The 26,519-nt window shown below is 57.0% G+C and overlaps 1 protein-coding gene across 4 annotated transcripts in view; it reads right to left on the reverse strand.

Annotated features, from left to right (window-relative positions):
• PRKAG2 (protein kinase AMP-activated non-catalytic subunit gamma 2) overlaps positions 1-19,669 on the reverse strand; it is a 196,361-nt gene extending 176,692 nt beyond the window's left edge. For all 4 annotated transcript variants that reach the window (XM_037131946.2, XM_053671958.1, XM_037131944.2 and 1 more), the window contains exon 1: positions 19,067-19,669. In XM_037131946.2, the coding sequence (XP_036987841.2) occupies positions 19,067-19,168 (102 nt within the window). In that variant the 5' untranslated portion in view covers positions 19,169-19,669. The remainder of the gene's footprint in view (positions 1-19,066) is intronic.
• Positions 19,670-26,519: the final 6,850 nt, after the last annotated feature.

Below are 26,519 nucleotides of genomic sequence, written 5' to 3' on the forward strand. Positions count from 1 at the left end.
CCAGGGAGCCCGATGCTGGCAGCCCCGTGGCTACAGAACTCGGCAGGCAGGGGCCCTGGGAACGGAGCCATAGGTTGTCCATGCCGGCACTTTGAACTGCCGCCCTGGGACAGTGCGGGTAAGCCACGGGTGTCCAGGACAAGCCAGGTCCCCCTGCCTCAGAAGCACCTTGAGTACTTCATCGACAGGGCCCCTCCCAAAGCTTCTCCTGGAAGAAGGGGTCCAATGTGCCTGTTTATTAATGTCGCAAAGGAACCCATCGGCAAACGCGAAATCGCTTCACCTTAGAAAGGAAAACCTGCACAGTGGGCAAAAGGTGGCCTGTGCTGTGCTCGACCCCGGGGTGACCGGAGAGGCGGGACACGGGGGCTCAGAGGCACGGTCGGCCGTGCTGGGTAAACCAGCCGAAGCTCACGGTCAGCGGAAACCCCTGAACCTGGACTTGAACCCAGGCAGTCGGATTCTAAGACCCGTAAGTCTCCCGAGCCCCTCAGGTCCACTGTCCTGTGTCCGGAAAAGAAAACGTCCCCTCCACCCTGCCACCGTCCTGCTGCCTGGGCATCTGCCAGCCAGCGAAGCACAGAGGGGTGACCAATTCAAGTTGCACCCCGAGTCCGCTTTGGCACCCAGGAGAAAAGGGAAGATGGGGGGGTGGGGTCTGACCCCTCCCAGCCGGCTGGCGACAGTCTTTCTGGAAGTCGGGTTTCAGGGCAGCGAATCAGAGGTCATCAGTGAGCGAGCTGCGGTGCATGACCTCAGGCCAGCTCCTTTGCCTCCAAGGTCATGTTCCACCTGCTTCCCCCCAGAAGCGGGAGGGAAGAGACCAGACTGAGTCCACATTTCCTCCGGCAGTGGCAGCGTTAGCCGGGAATCCTGTGAAACGCCCTCTTGTCTGACAAACAAGCTGGTGACTTCCACCCTTCCCCCCCACCCCCGAGACAACTGTCCTGCTCCAGGCTTTTAACAGCCTGGTACAGAAATGCTGAAGAATGAACATGAACAAAGGAACAGCGATGGCCAGGGCTCAGCTGGAGGACGACCACAAATTGGAGCCTCGTCCTGCGCAAGGAACAGCCGAGCCCATCACTTTCCGGAGCCTGAGCGAGGCTTGCCTGCCATGGCAATGCCCTCGGGCGTTTTGCTCAAAGCCAGTTTTCCCCCTCGGAGGCCCTTGGGTTTGGGGCCTCTGGCAAGAAAGTTGCTTCTGCTTTTGAGAAACCACTTCCTCTTTTCTGGAACCTGCTGGAATTGCTCCCCCCACCACCACCCCCTACCCTGCTATCCAGCCTCGGCCCAGGGCAGCTGCTCCTGCAGCCTCTCTCTAGCTGGAGGGTGGGTGGTGAGGGGGGACTCTTTTTTCCTAATGCCGTTCTGTTTCTTTCCAGAGCGCAGTACAAATGAGATGTAGTCGCCTGTTCAGCAAAAAGTACTGGCTTTTGTTTTCATCCTCACTGTCTAACTGTTAACCCTTGACGTCCTGGGGGGCCCTAAAGGCCACCACACTCCTAGGGCATTGGCCCTGGCTGGAGGGGGGCGCCGAGCCAGGATGACCAGGCCCCCACACCGCAGGTCCAAATGTCTGACTCCATGTTACTCTTTTCTGTGAACTGAGCGCACCGTCAGGTCCGGTACCTCTGACACTCACTCAGTCCTCGGACCCCTCTGCCCAGAGGCGAGGGGAGCTGGGGCCTCGCCCTGTCTCTGCCCAGTGAGGGGCTCCCCTTCCCTCCCCTCACCTAAAGGGCAGGAGGCGACCTACAAGGTGGCTGCAGTGAGGCCCGTGGAGGGCGAGACCAAAAGGGGAGGGTGGGCCCCGCCTGTCTCCAGCACCTCCCCGCTCCCCTGGGTCTCCAATGCCTGCCGAGAAGCAGCCGGTCTGTAAAGATTGCACAAGGCTGAGGTGACGGATGCCTCCAAACGCAGAGCCCAGAAAAGGGAAGAGAGGCGGTTTCAGGAAGGGGGCAGGGCGAGGAGGGATCAAAATCACAGGCTTGGCAATAAAATCATTTGTATTTCTAAAACTGAGCTGTTTAAAGATGGTCCCTATGTACATTTTTTATAAGTTCCACAGTTTTATGTGGTGAGTGGGTCAGATATGAGGGTGAGTGTGATAAGATTGTCGTTCTTTTTAGGTTAAGGAAGGGGAGGAACATCATCCGCCCGCTGCTTTTCCCTGCTCAGAAAGCGGACGCTCACTAGACAAGAAAGGAGGACCAGGACTCAGGCCGGGCCTCTTCCCTCCCAACCCAGGCTCCCCCTGTGAATCCACGATGCTTCCAGCCCCCGAAACTCGACCGAACCCAGGCCCCCCTCACATCACAGGCACAGAAACTGGGGCCTCTGGGCCAGACCAGAGACCTCCCCGAGGACACCCAGGAAGTGAGCCGCAAACCCAAAGCCCAAATCCACTCGTTTTTACCCCGGTTTTCTTCTCACTCCGTGATGACACCGTGCCGGGCCCGACCGAGAGGAGGAAGAAGAGTGGCCAGGGCCCTTTCCCTGGCCACCGTCACTTGCTTTTCTAAAGATCATATTAACAATGAACCTCCGAGGAGCTTGATTCAAGTGGCAAGTTCTGGAAAACTGAACCTGGTCCAGTCTTCATCTCCCAGTCTCTATATGCCTACACCTGCACGCCTCTCTGAATCTGTCTGTACCCACGAGTGCACATGTGTACCCACGTGCACACAGCATGCACACATGTGCACACCATACATGCGTGTGACCCTCCAGTGCTCAAGCAGCGTGTGCCCCCTGAAAAGGGGAACCGTGGGGGGCCCACGTAGCCCCAGCCCTGCGTGGGTCAGGCAGCGGGGGTCGGCTTCTGCCAGGGGACGAAGAGCAACTGCCTGACGCTTCTCAGGGACTTAAAGCTGTTCAAGGTGCGGCCCCCCGGGCTGGGTGACCCCGTCTCAGCTTGCACAGCCGAGCCGGGACTACAGTCGGATCTCCTGGCTCCCTGACACTCAGTGTGCACGGGGACTGCCGAGAATGGGGGGTCCCTGCCCTCTGTGCCACCTCCTCTGACCCCCAAACCACCACCTGGAGGAAGAGACGAGAGCAGAGAGCCAGGGGACAATCAGGGCACAGGCTCTCAGTAGGGACAGTCCCTCTGCAAGGCTGGTAACGGCGCCAAGACCCCACCCCCCCTGGGCTGAGGCTGAGCCCCGGGGTCCCAGCCACCCCGCGTCCACACCTGGCCGTCCACATCTGACCATCCTCACATCCCACCGTCCCCACCCCCCTCCCCCGCACACACCCCCCACTATGGGCAGTGGGACATACACACACAGGAGGCAGCAGGAAGACCAGGTGTGTGTGGGATGCGGCATCGGGGAAGGGGGGCGGGGGAAAGGAAGGAAGAGTGGGGGTGGCAATCAGAAGGGCCGGGAACGGCGCCCAGCCCCACAGCCCCACAGCCACACACAGGCCACTGGGATCTGTGTGTTCATTGCTCGAGCAGAACGTATCGAGTCCCAGGGGCATTTACTGACACCCCGTCCCCCTCACAAAAGGATGCTGCGGAGCAGTGAGGTGAGCTACACTGTAGGGAGGAGGAACAGCCGCCACAGGAAAACCCAGTGGTGCAGGGCGGGGCGGGCCCAGGCGGGACTGAGGTCGTGCCCAAGCCGGGAGTCCTCCACCCGGGCAGTGCAGGCCACACGGCTTGCTCCTGGGGACTCTCCACCTGTGCAGCCAGCCAGTGAAGAAGACGGCATTTTGATCATTATACCTCCTTCAAGTTCGCTTCGTGCCGGGGGCCTCAAGTAATGTCATTTACGTTCCATACCAGCCCCAGGGCTGGCTCTCTCATTGCTGATTTATGAACAGCGAGACTTCGGTTCAGGGAAGCCAAGGAGCTCGTCAGGTGAGAGACACAGCTGGTGGTGGGAAACCCAGGTCCCAACGCCCCGGCTCATGGTCATCATGACCTTTGCAAGGAAGGGTCCTCGGAGCAACACCTGGATGACAGGCCACCTCCGTGCCGTGATGGCTGCCCCACCCTGTCTGGGTTCCAAGGGAAATGAGAGGCAGTTTCTCAGGAGAAGGAGCAATGGGATTCAGAGACAGCCACGCCTGCTTCAAACAGCAGCCTCGCCCCTCACCAGCTGGGCTCTCTGGGCACGTCACTCAGCCCACCTGAGCCTCAGTTTCCCCAGCTGTAAACATGGGGGCAATAATAGGAACCAGGCACCCTGGGCCAGGTGGCTCACATGATTGGAGCATCGTCCTGTACACCAAGAGGTTGCGAGTTCAATTCCTGGTCCAAGCATGTGCCTGGGCTGCAGATTTGATCCCGGGTCAGGTGCGTATGAGAGGAACCAATTGATGTTTCTCTCTCACACTGGTGTTTTTTTCTCTCTCTGTCCCTACCTCTGTCTCTAAAGTCAATTTTTTAAAAATTCTTGGGTGAGGATTTAAAAAAATCATACGAACCAGGCAGAGTGGACCAAGAGTTAAATAACAAAATATGGGGCAGGGACTGTCATGGTGTCAAGTAGCTAACCTGGTGGTCAAGAGATGACTATTTCTGCCCTGGCTGGTGTGGCTCAGTGCATTGAGCGCCAGCCCGAGAACCAAAGGGTCGCTGGTTCGATTCCCATTCAGGGCATATGCCTGGGTTGCAGGCCAGGTCCCCAGTAGGGGGCGCATGAGAGACAAACACACATTGAGGTTTCTCTCCCTCTTTCTCCTTCCCTTCCTCTCTCTCTAAAAGTAAATAAATAAAATCTTAAAAAGAGAGAGAAAGAGAGATGGCTATTTCTGACTTCACTCACAGGTGACCTCACAGTCAAAGGAACCAGCAGATCGGCCTCGGGCCCCAGGGACGCGTCCCCACGGGAACTCGACTCGCCAGTGCCTCCGGGCTGGTGTGGCAACCACAGGGAACAGAACTGGGTCAGAAGGCAGGTTTTTCAAGCTTGGTGAAATCTAGCTGTAATGAGACAAAGGATGGGAAGAGATAAGGGCAGGAGGGCGAAGACCCAGGAAAGCAGACGACAAGAGAGGCCCCCACTTTGCAGCCAGGGGCCTGAGGGTCAGTCCTTTTATTTCAGCTTTATGTGAAAGCTGGTGTTCCTTTAGGGAATCCAAAGACAAACCGGTACAATTTTTGGACAGCAGCATTAGAAGAAAACCACTAAAACCCGTCAATTCACACCGAGCCAAGGGCTGACCGCTGCTGTAAAACCATGTTTGCTGAGGCCCTGGCCAGGCAGCTTCGCTGGTTTAGAACATCGTCCTCATACAACAAGGTCTCAGGTTCGATCCCCGGTCAGGGCACATACACAAGAGTCAACCAATGAATAAGTGGAACAACAGATCGATGTTTCTCTCTCTAGCACGGTCTCTCTCTCTCTCTTTCGCCAAAACACTTAATCAATAAAATTTTATTTTAAACAAAAGGTTTGCTGGGAATGAAGGTTTGGTGGGTAGAAGCAGCGGCTGTAAAGGTAAAGCAGGGCCAGGTGACCCTCAGGACCTTGCCCTGGGGCCCCTGCTGCAGACGGCTGAGGCTCACAGAGCTTGGTGCGGGGAAGGGGGGGTCCACCAGCTCCAGGCAGCTGTGCCCGAGGGGAGCCCATCAGCAGCTGCAGGTCCAAAAAAACGGCTTCAGACTTAAGCATCTGTCATCAGCCCAGAACAGTGGTTGGAGGCAGATGCCTCGGTCCCTCCCATGCACATCCTTTGGGCTGCAGGGTTTGAGGGAGGGGAGGAACTACAGCAGAGACTTCCTGCCTGGAGAATGGAGACAATAATGGCATGGAGTCACATGGCTCAAATAAGGTGACTGGGCACAAGCATGCCCAATTTTAAATGAGCCGCCCCTCTCCTCTCCCCCACACTCTTGGGGAAGGAGCCAGAGCCGGGACACTTGCTTGCTCAGAAAGTCCTGCCTCCTAGGGGGAGGGACCTGCGCCGTGACAACCGCCTGATGCCACTACGACTGGAAGATTAGGAGCCCCTGGAGCTCACTTTGGCCATCGCCGGGTGACCTGTGACTTAAGAGCTTTCTCAAGATACAGTGACCTTCAGAACCAAAGGAGCCATGGTGGAAGGTAGGAGAGCGTGCTGGGAGTACCTGCTGTGTGGGTACTTTGATGAGAGCCGGATGCAGGAGGCGGGATACAGCCGGAAAGCCCAGGCCTCCCCACCCCGAGGGTCCCCCATCCTGCAAGACTGGGACACGCACAGGTCCAACCATCCCGGCCTCTGTCAGCCGAGGGGAGTACTCGGACCCCTCAGATCACAGGGAGCTTGGAGAACCAGGGTGCTCACTCGGAGGAGGGGCTGGACGCCGCCCGGCCCATGTCTCCCCATCTGCCAGAGGAGAGATTTAGGAAACAGAGGCCCTTGCAGCTTCCAGCAGGGAGAGGCCCCTGGGTTTGTGGGCAGCGCCGCTGGGCCACCTGCCCAGGGAATGTACTTCCTGGGTGCAGGCAGCTCTGGCACCAATGGAACCACTGGGGAACCAGTGACCAAAGGCTGGTCCCGAGCTGAGTGCAGTGGGGAACACAGATGGGGCGGCGAGACCAAGGCACAGCAGTTTCCACCGAAAGGGCAGGAGTCACAGCGCTGCTCCCGGAAACACGTGACTCTCTAAAGAAAAGAAGATGACGGTGGCCGTGGTGGCCACTAACCATAGTCTCTGCCCTTCTCTGGATTTTCACCAACTGGCCAGGAGGCAGCTGGGAGGGCTTCCGGGGGAGGCCTGCAGAGGCAGGGGTGACGCAGGTGCCACTCTGGGAGCCCTGCAGGTACAGTGTTCCACTTCCAAGTGGAGTCTTCCAGGTTCAACTTCCGCACCATCCACCCCAGCTCTCAGCAGCCCCTACCCCAAACTTGGCCTTCGAGTCCTCGGGTGGTCTTCCCCTCGGACCTCTTTCTAGGGGAGAGGAAACCAACATTCCCACAGCAGCGTGTTCTTGCTCTTCACCTACGAGTCTCATTTCATCCCCCCCGCCCCCCCCCCCCCCGCCCCGTGAGGTGGGATTGCGCCATCCACATTCACAGGTGAGAAATCTGGGGCTCACAAAGCGGCAATGAACTGCCCCCAGGACGTGTCCTGGGCTCCAACACCCGAACTCATGCCCCTCCCAGCCACCCTTCTCGAGAGCTCATCACAGGGCTCTGTTCTCACGAATCTGGTGCAAAATGACCGTGAGGTCCACATGCCTGTTCCCTTGGTGCTTGGAAGTTCCCGGCCGCCTGCGGTTCAAAGGTGGAGAGGGGCCGCCATCTGACCTTGGGCCTATATCCCCCGCAGGCTCGGCACCCTTACGTCTGGGCGCCAGACGGCTTTGGCGTGCCATCTAAAATACCTCCTGCCTTCTTCAGGGCGCGCTTAGCAGTCAATTAGTCTGAGCAAAAAGCCCAAATAACTTCCCCATGCAGGAGACAAAGGAGAAAAAAAAACCCTCACACAACAATGTTCCTGAAAACTGCCATCCAACTGACCCACCCGTTTGTCTGAAAACATTCACTGTGCCGTCGTTGGCTCTCCTAAGATTTGCAGAGAATCGATTCATTCGAATTGTTAGGAATTAGTTCACATAGAGTGAACTGAGCATTTGGATTCTCAAAGACGTCACTTTTTTTTTTTCCTTCCCACTGTACTGCTTGGTTTCTGCTTTTTCTCACCGTAATCATGGGCATCGGGGGGTGGCCACCTGGGAGCTGGTGTTCTTGGGGTCAGGACGTGAGGAGGGATGGATGAGCCCCATCCTCGAAGGCGTGTTCGGTGGAATTAAGAAGGCCCCTCTGGGGGGCATCGCAGTTCCAGAATGCTATACGGGGTCAGCTGAGGCCTTTGTTGTAAATCTCTCCCTCTGCCCCCTTTGGCTTTAATTCTTTCCCCCTGCCACTCAGGGGCCAAAACTACAGGCTAAGAATAATTTTTAGGTCAAGGTAACAAAGGGCATTTGCTCATCATTAAACATGGAATATAACAACCAGATATGTCCAGCTGATCTAAGTACATTTCATTGAAAACTCTAGGCCCATGTGCCAAGCCTGCAGAACTTTGCTTGGGGTCTCACGTTGCCACGTCCAGGGAAGGAGGCAGGTGGATGGAGGCGGGGCTGACGGCGCCAACCTGGGGCCTGGCCCTGCCCGGAAAAGACTCGATGCTTCCTGACTGCCGCCCGTGGCCCTGACTGTTGAGGCAGCGAAACACAGAACTGCTTTGAAATCGTTTTCTGACCCGACCTGAGGAGCAGGTATTCCTGGCAGAGGGCCAGGGCGGGCCAGGTCGATGGGGCTGCGGCTCTGCGGAAGCTCCCTCACCTGTGGCCACAGATGCCCGTTGCCAGAGAGGGTCTTCTCCCTGTCCAGAACACCCCGGGGAGACACCCCAAGTTCCCTCCCTGCCTTTCCACTAGCCTGGGCAGTCCCTGAACCTCTCAAAGCTGAATCCCCATTTGCCAAGTGTCCCCGGGGCACAGCCTCCACTTTCTCCGGCACACGAGGGCTTCCACGCACACCCTGGTCCACTTCTGCGCCCGGCGGGGAGGCCACCTGGCCCAGCTCCTCCCTGGGGCCCATTGGGTTCCACTGCCCAGACTTCCCCTGTCGTTGAGCCGAAAATATTCTGTTACCGGTGCCCCAGGGTCATTTTGGAAATCTCAAAATACACTCTAGCAAGCAAAGGCACGTGGTGAAGAGACAAGCGACCTCTCTGTTCTCCTGACAGAGCCACTCATCTTTGGGGACGAGCCTGGTGCGGGTCGGGTGGCACCGTGGCTGCCAGCCCAGCTTGGGAGGACCAGGCCCCACTGCCCATCTGCAGGGGTCAGCCCCCACCCTTACCACAGGCGCCCGAGGGCCACCTGTCCTGGGGGCACGGCTTCCCCACAGGTGCCGGAGCCTGATGGAGACCACAGGGCGCATGCTCAGGTGTGTGTGTCTGTCTACAGAAGCATAAAGCGCAGCACAAAACATAACACTACCAGGTATTAACTAGAGAGCACATTATTCAATAACACGCCTCCCATAATACACTAACCTGTTTGTGATCTTAATAAATTACCATGTCATAGTTGAGTAATACATTAATAGGTCATAATTCTATGTTCATATATCACATTATTATGTATAATAAAATTACATAGCAATGGAATGAACATATCTTGTATCAATAATTATGTATTATATGTATATTTGAGAAAGAATAAATGTTTTCGGTTTTAAGTCACAGCGTTCGGGGTGTTTCGATAGCAGCTACAGGGAACTGAGACGGTGCCCTGTGCCCAAGGCCCCTCTGTGGGCGCTCAGCCTTGTGAGGGCCGGGCCGAGCTGGTCCGGGTCCCAGGGACACCCTGTGAGCCCTGTGCAGTGCCTGGCGCACAGCGGGCTTCTGGGTCACGTTCCTCAACTTGGCGAGAAGCAGCTCTTCTGTTCTGAACAGAAGAGCCAGCGTGAGATTTCCCGATTCCTGGTTTACTGTTTATTCTAACATTCAGTTACTTAGAAAAAAAATTAGAAAGAACTAGAGACCAAGACCTATGGAATTATGGAAGACAGAGGGTTCACTTTTGAGACAAGAAGAGTGAAGAAATAGCCTTCTGTGACCTTCACCTAAAAAGGAACCAAATAAAGAGTCTGGAGATCGGGTCAACCCCAAGGGCAAATCTCTGGGCGGCAGCTGCAGACCAGGGGCTTTGTCCTCCAAGTGCCCATCCCGTGGGTGGGGTCTGCCTGCCCAGCAGTCCTGCCTCAGTCGCCTGGACCAGTCGCCAAGCTTCAGAAGCCCGGGGCTGGGGCTGGGGCTGGGCAGAGTGGAGCCACCAGAAAACCCAGTGAAGGGACCCCAAACACCGGAGTTTTCTTGGCAGGTTGGGCTACAATGGCTGTGAGCTGCCAACAGCTCACACTTCTTTCTCTGTGGCAAAGATCATAACATTGTTAACAGTGATATTTCACAGGGTTCTCTCAATGATGAAGAGAGACAGCTTATAGGAAAGTGGATGCCTGGCACATAGCAAGGGCTCCGTCGATATCGGAACGTCTGAGAACAACCGTGCCAGCCAGATGCTGCTGTCTGATCATCCATAGTATCAATCAGTCCCAGCCACCAGGAAGGAAATACCCTCGGAGCAGCATTGGAGTTTCAAGGAGAGCTCTCGGGGGCGTGGCTTCTATGCACAAGAACCTGCCCTGGGTGACAGTGGCTTCGATCCCAGGACCCAGCAACACATGTGTGGCCGGGGCAGGTGGGAACTGGGCGGAAGGTTTCTGCATGAACAAAGCAAACCAAGGGCCTTCCTGGAAGATGCCTGCCAGTCTTCTGGAGGCCGAGCAGGAACCTGAACGGGACAGCTGGCTCCCTGTCCCCGGGTCCCTGTCCCCAGCTCCCCGGGACTGAGTCTAGGAGGGTGGCCATGCACAAGGGGTCAGCAGGACCAAGAGGAGGTACTTCAGACAAGCACGGCAGCCTCATCCCAGGCCCCATTTTCTCACCATCCCCCGCTCCAGCCCCTCCACACTAGGATTCCCAGCAGAAAGGAATAAGTGTCTACGTGTGTGTGTGTGTGTGTGTGTGTGTGTGTGTGTGTGTGTGTTGGAGGCTTCAGGGGGCAGGACACAAAGGAAGACCTGGCTCTCTGGGGGGTGGAAATGCAGGCATGAACTGGAGGCAGGGAAAAGCAGGTGGCTTCATGGGCCGTGCCCCACCCCCTTGGGCAAAGCAGAGCTGGTAGCTCTTCACAGCCCCAGCTGTGCTTCGGGGGCAGGGACTCTGTCCTATCAGGTCCCTGGAGCCGCCATGACACAGCCCCACAGAGGTGTGGCTCAAAACAACAGGAATATACGCTGTCACCCTGCTGGCACCCAGAGCTCCCGATCCAGGTGTTGCAGGGCCAGGCCCCTCCAGAACCCCTTCCAGCCACCGGTGGCCCCAGATATCCTTGGCTTGTGGCAGCATCGCTCCAAACCGTGCCTCTGCGGTCACGAGATCTTCCCCCTGTGTCTCTGTGTCCGAATTTCCCTCTTCTTAGGAGGACACCAGTCGTACTGGATGAGGGGCCTCACCCAACCTCCCTCCAGCTTGGCTAACGGCATCTGCAAAGAGCCTGCTTCCAAAACAGGCCACACTCCCGGGTCCCTTAGTCCCATGGGACTTTGACATGTCTTTTGGGGACACAATTCCAGTCACAACTCTGTTTATCTTTGCACCCTCAATGCCTAGCGCGGGGCCTGAGAAACAGACCAGGCAGCTGACCGGGGTCTAGTCCCAGCTCTCACCCTGTGAGACTGTAAACACGGCCCCCCACAACTCAGCTCTCCCTTTCTTTACCAGCTGAGAAGTTGCCGCTTTGCTTTCTCAAATTCTCCCCTGGCCCCACGGCGCCCTCTTTCCTGCCCCGCCCCTCCCAGCACGGCCAGACTCTGCACAAGGAGCGAGTCCCTGCCGTGCCCCCACCGGTGGCTGGCAGAGTGGCCAGGCTTCCCACCAAGGGCCCCAGCCTCTGGCCTGCCCACCCCCCCAGAGAAAAGGTGGGACCCCTGGGGTTTCCAAGAGCAAGCCGGTCTTTGTTAAACACTCACCAGCAGCCAGGGCGGAGTGGCTATCAAAGCCCAGAGGTGCTGGCGGAGGCCCCAAAGCCCGGGTGGTATCTGATTGGTCTGGGACAAGCCCTGACTTGGCAGAGAAGGGCTTCCTGTCAGCAGGAAGGAAACGATGGGGATCGAATTGTTTCCAAAGTGCGCAGAAGAAGAAAAGAGGTCAGGGAGAGCCCGTGACACAGTCCCACACAGGGCGCAAGCAGGCGCGAGCGAGACGCCTTGTTCCGCCAGGGGCAGCATGGCCAGCTCGTGGTCAACACCCTCCGGTCCTCGTGCGCTGTGCAGTGGGGTCTCAAGAATTCCCTGCGGGTGAGTCTCCAGGACAGATCCACACTGTCGAGAGGCTCCTCTGCCCGGCAAACAGCAAGGTCACGGCCAATTAACCAAGCAAATTGAAGACTGCTTCAACTCGACTGCCCACCTCATTGGCCTTTGCATGTTCCACATTGTTATGAGACGTTGTTATAAGATGTCGACATCCCTGGCTGGGCAGCTCAGTTGGTTAGAGCGCCCATCCTACATGCCAAGCTTGTGGGTTCAATCCTAGCTCAGGGCACATCCAAGAATCAACCAATAAATGCATAAATAAGTGGAACAATAAATCAATGTTTCTCTCTTTCTCTGTCTCCCCTCTTCCCTCTTTCTCTAAAATCAATCAATAAATTTTTTTAAAAAAAGACATTGAGCCCTGGCTGGTGTGGTTCAGTGGACTGAGCACTGGACTGTGAACCAAAAGGTCACTAGTTCGATTCCCAGTCAGGGCATATGCCCGGTTTGTGGGCCAGGTTCCCAGTAGGGGGCACACAAGAGGCAACCACACATTGATGTTTCTCTCCCTTTCTCCCTCCCTTCTCCTCTCTCTAAAAATAAATTAATTAGTTAAAAAGAAAAGACATTGACAACACTTTGGCACCTGGTTCGGTGTCATGGAGTTATGACCAAGAAGGGCTGGTCCATCATCTTACAAGAAGTGGGAGATGCCGGCCTTTCCTGGTCGCCCACACTCACTGCCCCAGGTCAGAGGGAGGGTGGATGGAGGCCAATGGGGGCGAAGGGGCCCCGGTTCCAGCCCAGCCCGTGAGAGTGTCTGCAGCCTGCTCAGGACAGGTGCCATCCCCGAACACATGCAACGGTGCCCAGGAACAGACCGTGGCTGGTGGCCAGGTGAAGGGCAAAGTAAAAGAAAACCCACAGTTGAGAAACAGCATCATTTCCAGGCGCATCGCTCTGTCTGAATGGTTTCAGAGGGCACGGATGGACTTCGACATGAGGCGAGTGAGGGCTGAGAAGGCACCGACCGGGACGAAGTGCGTCCGAGTCCTTTCTATCGTCGCCCTCACAGTGACCCAAGTGCGCATCAGCAGCAGGGAGGGTCTGAGGGTCCAACGGCGGTGGGAGAGACCTGCAAAGCACCAGGAGCCCCGACGAGTCAGCGACGTGTGGGAAGACGCGAGACTGAACCCACAAACCACACTGGGCTGCTGCTTCATCCCCGTTCCCTGGTACGAGAGACGTCCTTCGGCGAAAGAAGGGTCCAGGGTGTCAACAGCTGCGTTTATCATTAGGCCACTGTGCGGTGTTCAGAGCGGACCCACAGTGGCCCACGTCCGCTCTGCAGCGTGGCACCGTTCCACACCCGTCCCCCCCCATTCCCTGCAGCGTGGGGCCCTGCTGAGCTGGCACTACACCCACACGCAACAGAGCCCACTCTCTGGCCAGCCGTCTGCCCGCCCGGAGAGCTTCAGAGGGACATCCAGTCCTGGTCGATAAACCCCGGGGCCTCGGCACAGTTCTGGGAGTGTCACCCCTGAGTCACTTGACTCCTGAAGGTCCCAATGTCATACTCTGTGTCCCCAAGAGCCTATGCGTGGGGCACCCAAGACACACTCAGCCCCTGAGACGCTTAGTCAGGCAATATTCCAGGGTGGCCTCGCAGACTGGCCCCCGCTGGGGCTGATCTGCACGTCTGCCTGGGTTTGGAAGCCGGAAACGTCCTACCTTTGCTCAATAGTCACTAGCCAAGGATATCTCTTCTCATCAACAGCTAATCAAGTACAGAAGACAGACAGATGGACGGAGAGACAGATACACAGACGGATGGGTGGATGGGAAGGAGGGAAGGAAGGAAGGAAGGAGGAAAGTGAGGAAGGGAGGGAGGAAGGGAGGAAGGGAGGGAGGGAGGGAGGGAGGAGCTCACAGGGGCAGATGGAGTGGGTCAGCGTTAACACTGGGGAAGTTGGGAACCAACTGTTGTGACACTCGTGTAGATACAAGAATCGCATGGGGAGCTGGTCAGCACTGCAGAGCCACGGGTTCCACTCCTCAGAGACCCAGACGCAGGAGGTCTGGGCTGAGACCTTTACCTTTGAAACGTGGTTCTACTTAAGCTGGTCCAGGAACCACCGTTTGAAAAACACTACCCTAAACCCTAACCCTTGCTCAAGGTGGTACCAACTGACCAAGGTCGAAGCCAAGGTCAAAACTGACACCCTTCCTGTGTGCTGCAGGGCACCCCATTTCCCTTCCCAGGGGCTTCAGCCCAGGGTGTGTGTGGTGTGATGGGCACTCAGTCCTCCAGCCCTGGGGACAGAAGGGCAGCTCCTGTTCCCTCCCATTCCGAGCCGCGCTCCCCACCAAGACGAATGCCCGAGCTAGCGGATGTGGCTGGAGAGAGGCCGCCAGTCGCAGGCCGGTCACCAGTGTGGAGGACGCGAGGTTTCCCTCTGGGTGGACGGCCCGCCCACGCCGAGCCGAGGCTCCATGACCTTCTGTGGCTGGCCAGCTGCTCTCGGCTCTATTTTTAGTTTGTCTCCAGTGGCTGTGAAGATCTCTGGAGCTCCTCTCCCAAGAGGCCCAGTCACAGGTGCGTTAATACTTAACTATCAGCAGAAAAACGCTGGACCACTGGCTCCGCGTCCCCAGGGGCCCCTGTGTGGGTCCTTCTCTCTACAGCTGCCCCCGCCACCCCACTGGTCACCTGCTTTGCCACTGACTCCCAAACAGTTCCAATGACCCACAAGTCACTGGCCAACGGTAATGGATTAGCGCGTGTCTGAGATGCGAGCGTGGATTTCAGCAGGAACAGGGAAGCCGTGTTCTCTTGGACGAAAGAGGAGAAAAGAGCAGGTTGGCTCCCAGCACTAGCTCCTCTGGCAGGGTCCTGGCAGAACGCCACACACTTCGAAGGAGTTATTTTCTAAAGCCACTCCCTCCGTCCCGTGATTGCTTTATGTTAGCAAGGAAGGCGAAGAGAGGTCAGGCAAGGCGCCAACTCGACTTGCCAGGACTCTCTGGACACTGCACCCACCTTGCCCTTCCAAAGGCCCAGCGCAACCCCGACAACTCTGCACTTGGCCTTTCCTCCACCTTCTCGGACCCCTGACACCATCCCAGGGTGGCTGCGGGGAAGGCTTTCCCAGAAAGCTGATCCAAACTGCCTAAGAAACGGCTGCAACCTCCGTCAGGCCAAGGGCCATTCTCCTATCAATCAAAATCAATTTATGCGCTGCCTGAGTCCGCCGTCCTAGCTCTCCATTATGCATTGTAGCTGTTGGCCCCAGGGTACGCCCTGAAATGAATTCTCCCATGTGGACGAGTCAGGCCAGCAGGGGGAGCCACTGGGAGGAGGCTGGTGAGACCGAGAGCCAGGCCCTGGGTTTGAGGTTTGCAAATGATGCCTCCTGACCCCTTAGGTCACAGCTCTGATTATGTGTGAGGCTCAGGGGTGCGGACTGAAGCCGATCGCATCCAAAAGAAATTCAATCAGATTCGGAGAAGAGACAAGCTGGGTGGACACTAGAGGCTCCCGGAAGTCCCGTCACTGTGGGTGCCAATGGATGTGACCAAGCAGCCCCACCCATGGGGCTGACACAGTCGCACTGTCCTTAGAATCCCAAACGTCCTTGGAAGCGGCATCCTCTGGGCCCCGGAAACCGCCTGGAGCTGGGGGATGGGGAAGCGGATGTCATTCCCCTCCCATTCGCCGCAGTCAGCGGAAGTCCCCCGTGATGGTGACGGAGCTCATCATTTTCCCCAGGAACAAGGCTTCCTCGTACCGGACACCTGAATGCCATTCCCGTCTCCCCTGCCACTTCCCTGACCCCGCGGCTCACCCAGTCAGGTGAGGCTCACCCAGTAGGCTTCCTCTAACAGGGCACACCTCCCCTCTGTCTGTTCCCTCCTGTCACTGCCGTAGGTCAGCCCTCAGAGCCTGATCTCTGGTTTTTACCAGAGCAGCTGCCTCGGTTTCCCTGACACCGGCCGCTCTTCCTGTAACCCTACTCAGCATGCTGCTACAAGGCTAAGTCTCAGAAAGCATAGTTTTCATCACCTTTAATTGCTCTTAGTTTGGATGCCCCCCAGAGCAGACAGCCAGAGGACTCAGGTTCGTTCATTTATCCCCGGGGGTGGGGTGGGGGGAGAATGAGCAGGGAAGCCAGATGAGCCAGCACACTGATGGATGGACTACTGTGGGGGGCTACCGGGCTGGCCTCTGCGGGGACCCTCTGAGGCAGAACGCACATCACAGTGGTCCACCTGCATCTCCATGGCTGAGGGTGGCTCCTGATGGGGACGTACTCCCAACCCCAGAGCTCCCGGACCGGCCCGTGGCAATCAGGAGGACCCCATCTCGAGGGAGGCAGACTCGGACGCGGGCTGTGGCGTGGTGTGGGGCTGTTGGGCAAGGCTGCAGTGAACTTGGTCCGGGTGGGTCACCGCCACCCCGTCTGCAAGGTTTCTCAGCACCTGCGGGAGGAGGTCCTCGCTCCCTGGTCCTGACTTCCAGGCCGGGCCGCAGGGCACCCGGGTCAGCTGGGAAGTCAGGGAACAATGGGTTGGTTTTCAGTGCTAAGTTTATCCCAAGTAGTGCACAAGACATTCTTACAGTAAAAAGGCTACTTGTTGGCCCTGGCTGGTGTGGCTCAGTGGATCAAGTGTGGGCTGTGAACCAAAGGGTCGCTGGTTCAATTCCCAGTCAGGGCACATGCCTGAGTTGTGGGCCAGGCCCCCAGTGGGGGCCATGTGAGAGGCAACCACAAACTGATGTTTCTCTTCCTTTCTTTCTCCCTTTATCTAAAATAAATAAGTAAATAAATAAATAAATAAAATCTTCTTTAAAAAGTTATTTAAATTAAAAAAAAATAGTTATTTGTTGTGTATCTAAAATTCTACTTTAACCCGAGTACATTTAGCATTTTTCTTTGCTGAACCTGGCAACCCCACTTCAAGGCCCTCCTTGGCTGGCCTCAACCCCTTTCTGCTTACTCAGATTCTGAAACCCTTTCCTCCCCAAGGAGGGGATCCCTCTGGACCTGGAAGCAGCCAGCCAAGCCCCTGAGGCCATGGGGGTGCTGGAGCCCCCCTGTCAGAAGCAGCCCCTGGCTTCTCCCACGGTCTGTGTCCTGCCCACCACGTCTGGGTCTAATGTCTCGCCGTCCCCTCTTCCTTCCCTCCCCTCTGAAAGCAGGAACAGCCTATACCTGTCCTCTCGTGCCCTTGGGTGGCCTGCCAGCGTCTGTCTTATTTTCCCAGTGAGATCGGGACTCTCACCTGGCCCCCGGGGCCTTGTGAGGGTGGAGGCAGCGCCCCGTTCACCCCCAGAGCCCTGGGCACTCGCAGCGAGAGAACTGAGGAGGCAGCCCTGCCGGCCAGGGCCGGATGGATCGTGCCCAAAAGGTCCACAGCAGCCAAAGTCGTTGCCGGCAGCAGGTGGTCAGAGTGTCTGAACTACACGCTGGCTTTTCCACGTTCGCGGCCAGGCCTCTCAGCCCTCTCCCAGGCCTGGATTTCGCCGCGTGTCCCGTACCACCAGCACCCCACACGCTCCCTCCATGCCGCACTCAGCCTCGCCGCAACGTGGTCTGGGCAACTCGGTCTGGACGGTGCCAGCTTCTCCCCTGTCTCTCTCTTTCACCAGGTGCTCCGATGCAGATGTGACAGCCACACACTCACATAACCCTTGAAACCTGTGAGCGCTTCCCCAAGCATTATTTTATCGAAACATCCCTGGGAAGTAGGCAAAGAATTATTACCTCCCGTGACAAATGGGAGATGCTGAGTGGGTGGGACGGCTGACTTCCGAGACCACTGCTTTGGGGAGTTTTTGGGAGACATTTACAAATGGCTCACATCAGCCGTGTAAACAGGGATATTTCCATTTCAAATAGAATGCTTATTCTAAAGAAGACTTCTTTATGCCTATTTTGGGGTCACCACACTAGTGGCCACACAACAGCCTGGGTCCAGTCACCTGCTCCCAGCGTTTCCCCCTGACCAGGGGGACTGGTCACTGCACCCCAACTTCAAAGACGCGAGAGGGGGAGCTGTGTTTCACAAAACCCAGAGAAGAGTGCCTACCGGGTCCGCGGGGGCAAGGGGGTGGCCAGCCGCCCTGCCCCAGCCCCGCCATGTCCCCGTCAGGAAGGATGATCAGTGATCGATTGTCGTTAATGAGGTAATCAGGTATGGAAGCAGCTCAGTGCGCATTCCCCGCCCCTGCGCCCAAGGAGCCCTCTGCTGTGTGTGTGTGTGTGTGTGTGTGTGTGTGTGTGTGTGTGCGCGCGCGCGCAAACATTTACTTGGTTGGTGGAGGACAGGGGTGTGACCCGGTTGGGGTTTTTCTGTGGGTGAAGTGAAGGGCTGAGCCCTGTCCAGTCACTGGATCCCCCACGGGAAGGCTACGGGGCGCTGCGACAAGTGGCCGCGGGCCGCCTGGGCAGGCGAGCCCCGGGGGGCGGGGCGGGGGGCGGGCAGCGGGGCGTCCACCCCACCCGCCTTCCCTCCACCTTGATAAAGTCACGCCGCAGACCGATCGATGTACCCAAAGTCCGGGCTGCGCTGCCCGCGTGGCCGGGGCTGAAGTTCCCCCGAAACCCTGCCCGTGTTAGGGATCCCCGAGCCCCCACAGGTTCGAAAGGGCGCTGCGTGCGCGGGGGAAGGGCTGGCAAAGGCACCCGCTGCAGAGAAGCCCCTGCGCCAGGTCCAGAGACCGCCTGCGGGGGATCGGGGAGGAAAGAGGTCCATTCCAGGGCGCAGCTACCCAGCCACCCCCCCCCCGCTGTCCCCACCCACTACCCCTCCCCACCGTCCCCCGCGGCCGCGCGCGGCTCCACCTCCCCGGAGCGCCGTCCACACCGTCCTTTTCCAACAAAACAACACTACGCACCGCCCCCGGCACCCGCACCGGGCGGGACTACGCCCAGCCCGCCACCAGCGGGCCGGGCCCCGGAGTGCGCCGCGTGTCCTTCACCCCTTCCCCCCACCTCCACCCCGCTCTCGCCGCAGACAGCCGCCGAGCCCCGGCTGCACGCGGGTGGGGAGAGAGACGGAGCCCGGGCTCCGCGGCCCAGCTCGGCCCTGCGTCTCCACCCTTCCCGCGAGCGGCCCGAAGTGACAGGAGGGGCACGCACGGCGCGAGCGGGGCGGCCCGCGTTAACCGCTTCGGCGCTGGGGCGGCCGCCACGCGAGGGCGGGGACCCGGGGACCGTGGTGCGGGGGTACTCACCGGAATGTGCACTCGCAGCGACCGCTTCTTCTGGCTGGGGATTTTCTTGCCGGGGCTGGAAATGTCCTTCTTCTTCTTGGTGTCCATGGCCGCGCTTCCCATAACTTTAACCAGAAGTTGATTCCGGCTGACTCGTTCCTGGAATACGGTCCTCCTTCCTAGCCCGGCCCCTGTCCTCCGCCTGGGGCTGCGAGCTCGTCACTACTGCCCTTCCGCGAAGACACCGCGTGGGGACTTGAGCGGGGAGGGAGGGTGGAGCAGGTACCTTGGGCCACCGCCCACCGCCCCACGGGAGGGATGGCGGTCGGCGTGAGCGCCGAGCTCGTTTCCTCTTCCTCCTACGGGCTCATCGGCCGCCAGATCAAAGCCACAGGCTGTCCTGGTTCTGGTCTCTCTCCTGGTTACGCGTGGCAGACGTCTCCAGCTGGGTGGCAAAGTTTTCTTCCTTTTGCAAAGCGAAGCAACATTTTTCACCCACTCGGCTCCTCCCACAGATCCCCAGAGGTAACGTGAAAGGCAGGTGCAACGAGACGCGGGGATCTGGCAAACAAGCCTCCTCGGCCCGAGCCCAAGTGGAGACTCCGGAGAGAGTGGGACAGTTTGTCTGTGAATGTGACCCTCGGCCGCAGAATAAAGCAGCCGAGAGCCTGGAGCCCGGGCTGCCCTCCCAGCGCGAGGGAGGGAGGAGGGGAAGGAGGAGGCGCAAACGCGGGCTCGGCGCGTGGGGCTCGGGCTCGGCTGCGAGCGCAAGTTGCGGCGCGGCTCGCGCGGCCCCGCGGGCAGAGGGGCCGGGCGCTGTCTGTCCCACAACCGCGCCGGGGTCCCGGGGTCGGCGAGGGGCCCGCGCGGACGCAGCGGGGAGCGCGGGACGGTGGGAGGCGGCGTGCACCCAACAGGAAGTGGGCGCCGCGCGGCTCTGCGTTGTCCCCGCGCCCCGTGGCGTGACCGGCGGGCGGGGGCTCCCTCCCCCGCGGCCACCGTGGTGCGGGGCTCGCCCGCAGCTGCTTTCTGACCCGCGTCGTGGGGTCCCCGGCCTCTCCGTTTGGGCCCGAGCCCCTGAAACACGCCCATGCGGCCCGGCCCGTCCTCCGCCGACCCGGCCGCGGCAGGAGCGCTGGCGTGCGGTGGGGCGCGCGTGAATCCGCACAGGCTGCGCGGGGCACGGCGGCCGGCAGGCGGAACGCACGCGCGGGGCACGGCGGGGGTCGCCGGGACTGCGGCTTTGCACGCCGGGATCCACCCCGCCCGCCCCGCCCTCCGGATCAGGTTCGCCCGGAGTTGCGCAGTGGATCCGCGGTAAGAGTCCGGGTGCCCCACCGCAACACGGCGCCCCGAGGACCGCGGAGTCTACTCAGCCTGCGGCAGCAAATGGGTGAGGGAGGCCTCCACGTGCCGCCGCGATCTCAGAGCGCCGCCGCCTCGCCATTCTGCCAACCTGGCCGCGGGCCCGTGGGGGTTCTGGGCGGCGGTGTGGCTCCCCCAGGTCGCGCCGACCTTCGCCCTGGCTGGAGGTAGGGTGACTGCTGGATAGGGTGCTGAGGACGGTGGCCCCTGAAGTCCCTCGAGCGCCCTGAGTGCTGACGTCAGCCCTGCTGCACCCCGTAATCAGTAATGCGGAGAGGCCACCCAGCGAAAACGCGACACAGGTCGCTTTAGGAAGGAGACCAGAGGGACGAGTGAGAAGACGGTTCGAAGAGTGTTCTCAGAGGAGGAGGGTTCGCCTGCTTCGGGGACACCCCTAAGGCATCTTTCCCCTTCCCTTTCCAACCCGTGTCCCGGCGGCGGCTTGCGTGAGATCCCCAGCAGTCTGGGTGCGCCCAGGTCCGCAGGAGCGGGGTTCGGGTGGGTTTGTCCAACATCTCCTCCGCCCTGCTCTGCGGACCAGAACGCAGCCAGACTGGGCTGAGCGCGGGGTCCCGGAGCGGCGCCCGTGGACAGGTGGCCTGCTCTGCAGGGGGTGCGTCTGGGTTCAAAAACCAGGTGGCGAGCCCGGCCCCCAGAGCTGGGGAATTTCTTGCTTTGGCCTTTTTCTGACTGGCTGCGTGAGGGAGACAGAGTCCGCAGGATTCCACAGACGCGGGAAACCCTGGTTAGGAGTGGAGAGGGGCTGGCCGCTGGCCCGCCGTGGGCCCACCCTTCATCTCTCCGGATTAGTCCCCGGCCTTCACTCAAGTTTCCTCTCTGTAGCTCAGGAGTTCAAGCCCGGCCACAGCGATAATTCACCGAGGTGTGCAAATCACTCCACCTGATGAGAATTGGGTTTGGAAGGAAAGAGGGAGAGAGCGCCCCGGTGCAGGCTGACTGGGAATTCAGGAAGAGCCAATAGCGAGGGTCCCGGGGTGGGGGGCGGGGCGATGGAGAGGAAGCCACTGCCTTATTTCCCATACTCAAGGCTTTTCCTGGGCCTGTCGGTCGTTGTCGATGGGCTGTGCCTGGCAAAATTGTTACAATATGTACTTTTGTCAGCTGACGTGTGTAAATATGCCCAATCACTCAATCAAATTAATTTGTCCTCTGACTTTGTCAGGGTACAGATTTTAGTGCCTGGGAATCCCAAATCAAAACATTTTACCTAATTGCCAGCATTTGAAGAGCCTTTTTTTTTTTTTTTGCAGAGGGTAGACGTGTTCCACATGTTAATATTTCTGAAATATGGGTGTGTTTCATACAGAGGGTTCCAGAAGAAGCTTACCAGGCAGTTTTTTCTTTCTGGAAGAGATTAATATATTTATCACATATCTACTGTGCTTACGAGGGAGGGGTGCAGTGATTGTCTATCTTTGGGGTTCCCTCTGGACCCCAGCTTTGCCTCTACCTTGCAGCCTACACAGTTTTCTTAGCCAGTAGCTGGATGTAGAATGCCCCAACCTGCAATTTCCCAAGAATAACGCCAGAAAATGGACGCCGAACAAAACAACCACATTTTCCGTAAAGACGGCCCGGCTGGTGTTGCCTTTTTCCCAGGCTCCACAGCTGCTTGTCTCACCATTATTGCCGATCCTGTTTTTATGGGAAAAATCTCATTTGGGGGGGTTATAAAGTAGCGTTTATATGTAGGTTTTATTCCAAGAATGAAGCAGAGGCTGTTAGTGGTCACTAAATAGCAAAGGGATCCCCTCCTCTCTCCAGCGCCCTGGCAGCTAGGACAGGGACAGGCCATTCATTCCGGCCGAGGAGGTGGGAGTAGACTGCGTGCGTGGCTACTTCTGGGCTGCGCAGGACGGAATTGGCCTGTCTCCACTGTTTCCCTTCCCACCACTGCCATGAACTTGGAGGTCACGGGTGCCCAATGGCCTAGGGCGTGGGTTAGGTCCAGGGGTGTCCAACTCATTGTCACCGGAGGCCACCTCAGGCCCACGGTCGCCTTCAAAGGAGTGAATGTCACTTTAGGACTGTATCCACGTAACTGCTCCTTAACAGTTAAGTGAGAGCTGGGCACTGCTGCCGGGGAGAAACGAGGTGGAGAGCCGGATGCAGCCCGTGGGCCTTCGGTTTGCCACCTGTGGGTTAAGCCACCAAGGTTCTGATATTTATTTATTGCAGCATGACCTTGTCTAAAGGACGTATTGCACTGACTTTGGATTTATCTCGCTGAGTCTTAGAGCACTGCCTTCGATTTTACACCCCGGGGCAAACGCCTCACTGGCCGCCCCCTGCTGTGGCTGTACCACGCGAGGGAAGGGTGAGAGATAGCAGTTGGCCAGGACTGGGGGCTGCCAGTCTGCCATGGGTCCAGGGGCTGGACACTTTGTTTCCTGGTCTGTAAGAGGGACGAGGCGGCCTACGGGAGATTTCCATGGTCCGTTTAATGGGGCAGGGTTGGGGGGTGTTTTGCCCTGATTATGTTTTCCTCGTATTTGTTCGTTTGGTTGCTTGAGTAATCCCTTCTATGTAAAGCTTTACAAAAATTCAGGGACCGAAGATCAAAAACACGCAAGTAAAGAGAAGACCCCTGCTTTGCTTCAGCCGAGGTGAGTTAGGGCGGCGCTTCTCAGGGACAGGTGTGTCCACTTGGGGTGTTGTTTGCCCAGGCTGGTTGTGGTGAGATGCCAGATGTCACACAAGTTCATATGCACCATCCTGCTGAATTTCCGTGAACACCCCCTAAGAGGACTACCATTTTCCAGAGCAGGAAAACTGAGGCCCGGCTGTTGGAGAGTTCATTGCAATCTGTTTATTGTATTTTTTGGACCATAAGACACACCTAGGTTTTAGAGGAGGAAAACAGGGAAAACATTTTTTGAAGCAAAAAAAATGTGGTAAAATATTTAATAACATAAATAACACAATATTTCACCAATGTAAATGTAAACAGAACTCAACAGCAGCATTAACGACCATTATTCCTCCCATGTCGGGGGCAGGGGAGTGCGTCTTATCAACCAAGAAATGTGGTAACTTCTGTCTGCAGACCTTGATTCACTGCACCCCCTGGAGAGATATTTTAAAGTGAGCTCCCCCTGACCCCCTGTTGTAAGAGATTTGCCCACGGTTAATAATACTGTTTAGGAAGCTCCTTCAGGGTGACCATGGACAGACTATTCTGCATCCCAGCTGCCTAGGTCTCTGCCTGGGACACAGAGCTGGCGGACAGCCGTGGTCCAGGCAGCCGGGAGAAACCAGCGCCTCCAATCTGTGCAGAAAGCAGCTCCTGCAAGAGTGAAACAACAGAGTCTGGACTGAGGACTCTCAACGCTTGGATAACCCATTAGACCCGGGGCAATGGGAGTGTCATCTAATCGAGAGAACCAGGGCTAAGAGTCACATTCCTGTTTTTATTTTCCACCAGGCTGGGCACAGATTGCATAACCTCACGCAGCTCTTGCTGCACCCGGAGTCAGTAATATCGCTCCAGGAGACTTGGAGGCCGGCGCTCAGGACCAGTGGGGAGGGCTGCTTGGGACAGCCCAGCTCCTGGTGATGCGTTCCGGGGTCCCTTTGGATTTCCCGGGGTGTGAGAGGGGACATGCTGGCCACCTCCTGCCCCCGCCTTTCTGATTGTGCTTCACCCACCACACCTGTTAGCCATGTGGTCCCCCTGAGGGTGCGATCCAAGAAGTGCTTTGGATTAAGGAAGAGGGGACTCTGTGGCCACAAGCCCCTGAGGGACAAACCCGCTGTTGACATCTTTAAAGGACACCCTGGTGTCTCGAGCAGCTCTGTGCTCAACACACACTGGGCAGTTCCACAGGACAGATTCAGCAAGCAGGACAGGCGGGACCGCACAGTGGGAAGGCGTCTGTTTACCACGTCAGGGAGGAGGCAGCCCCAGCACATGCTGGACTAAGGGGAGTTAGTAGTCAGGGAAACAGCGCTGGTTGGGAGTGGTCTTTTTTTTTTTTTTTTTTACTTAACATGGCTGTTTTTATTTTTAATTGAAATAATGCATTGTGACGGTGGAGAACATCTATGTCAATCTGATGCTAAGATAAAGAACATGATAAATGAACTTGTGTTTTCTATCTCCGTTAACCAGACTCTTTTTTTTTTTTTTTGGTGTATTATGCTTTATTTCTTTTTTTTTTTTCATTTTTTTTATTGATTATGCTGTTACAGTTGTTCTATTCCCCCTTTATTCCCCTCCACCCTACCCCCCCATCCCCACCATCACCCCCCCTTTAGTTTATGACCATGTGTCTCAAGTCCTTTAGATTCTATATTTCCCATGCTATTCTTGCCCCCCCCCATCTATTTTCTATCTACTGTCTATGCTACTTATTTTCTGTGCCTTCTCCCCCCTTCTCCTCCTCCCACTCCCCTGTTGCTAACCCTCCTTGAGATCTTCATTTCTATGTTTCCACTCCTGATCTAGCTGTCCTTTTAGTTTGCTTTTGTTTTAGGTGTGGTTGTTAATAACTGTGAGTTTGTTGTCCTTTCACTGTTCATGTTTCTTTAACTTCTTTTTCTTAGATAAGTCCCTTTAACATTTCATATAATAAGGGCTTGGTGATGATGAACTCCTTGAATTTGATCTTATCTGAGAAGCACCTTATCTGTCCTTCCATTTTAAATGAAAGTTTTGCTGGATAGAGCAATCTTGGTTGTAGGTCTTTAGATTTCATGACTTGGAATATTTCTTTCCAGCCCCTTCTTGCCTGTAAGGTCTCTTTTGAGAAATCCACTGACAGTCTGATGGGGACTCCTTTGTAGGTGACTGTCCCCTTAGCTCTTGCTGCTTCTAGGATTCTCTCCTTCATTTTAATCTTGGCTAATGTAATTACGATGTGCCTTGGTGTGTTCCTTCTTGGGTCCAACTTCTTTGGTACTCTCTGAGCTTCCTGGATTTCCTGGAAGTCTATTTCCCTTTGCCAGATTGGGGAAATTCTCCTTTATTATTTGTTCAAATAAGTTTTCCACTGGTGGCTGTGCCTTTCCCCCTTCTGGTACCCCTATAATTCGGATGTTGGAGCATTTAAAGATGTCCTGGAGGTTCCTAAGACTCTCCTCATTTCTTTGAATTCTTGCTTCTTGACTCTTTTCTGTTTGGCCATTATTTGCTTTCTTCTGGTCCACTCCATTGATTTGAGTCCCAGTTTCCTTTTCATTGCTATTGGTGTCCTGTGGAATTCCATTCATTTCAATTAGTTTCACCTTCATATATTTGTCTAATTTGTCCGTATAATCAACCAGTTCTGTGAGGATCCTGATCACCAATGTTTTAAACTGTGCGTCTGTGAGTTTTGCTATTTCTTCATCGCTTAGATTTATTGGCTCTGGGGCTCTGAGATCCTCCTGCGCCATTCTTGGTTTGTTCGGGCCCTTTAAGTGTGAGAAGCGGCGCCTTGGATTCCCAGGTCGCTTGGTTGTGACGCTGTATGTGGGGGCGTGGCCAGAGCGGGGAAATGGCGACCCCCTCTGCGCTTCTCACAGCTGGGTGCGGAGGAGCAGTGCCTTAGGTGGTTCACCTGGGCCGGGCCACTCAGAGTCGCTGGGCTATGACGCTGTATGTGGAGGTGGGGTCAGAGCAGGGAAATGGCGGCGCCCTCCACTGCCGCTGGCCTCGGGGACCTGCTGGCCCGGTCCAACCGCCTGCTCCCTCGCCTGTCCACCCTCGCACAAATGTGCGACCTCAGTCAACACGCAGCCCTGGGCCCGGCTGTCTCCCCCGCGGTCGCTCGCCTGGTCACTCGCTGGGTCGCTCACTAGGTCTGACCCTGTGCCTGGATTCCGCGGGCCTGAGTGTGTCTGGCCGAGTCCTCCTGTGCAACCCTGCTCCGCCAGCCGCTGGTTTCGCCCCTTACCGGTCAGGCTGAAGAATTTGTTGTTAACGCACTTCCGAAAAGTTCAATTTTCCGTGTTCTGGCTGTGTTTTCTGTTGCTAATATTTAGTTTTCTCTAATCTTGGTTGTGTGAGAAGGCACGGCACATCCACCTATGCCTCCATCTTGGCGGAAGTCCCCGGGAGTGGTCTTTGGCTCAGGATTAATGGCGCCCCTGTGTGACCTTTGTCCTA

Source organism: Artibeus jamaicensis, unplaced genomic scaffold, assembly GCF_021234435.1.
Source record: "Artibeus jamaicensis isolate MK-2021 breed Jamaican fruit bat unplaced genomic scaffold, CSHL_Jam_final contig_718, whole genome shotgun sequence".
NCBI classification, from domain to species: Eukaryota; Metazoa; Chordata; class Mammalia; order Chiroptera; family Phyllostomidae; genus Artibeus; species Artibeus jamaicensis.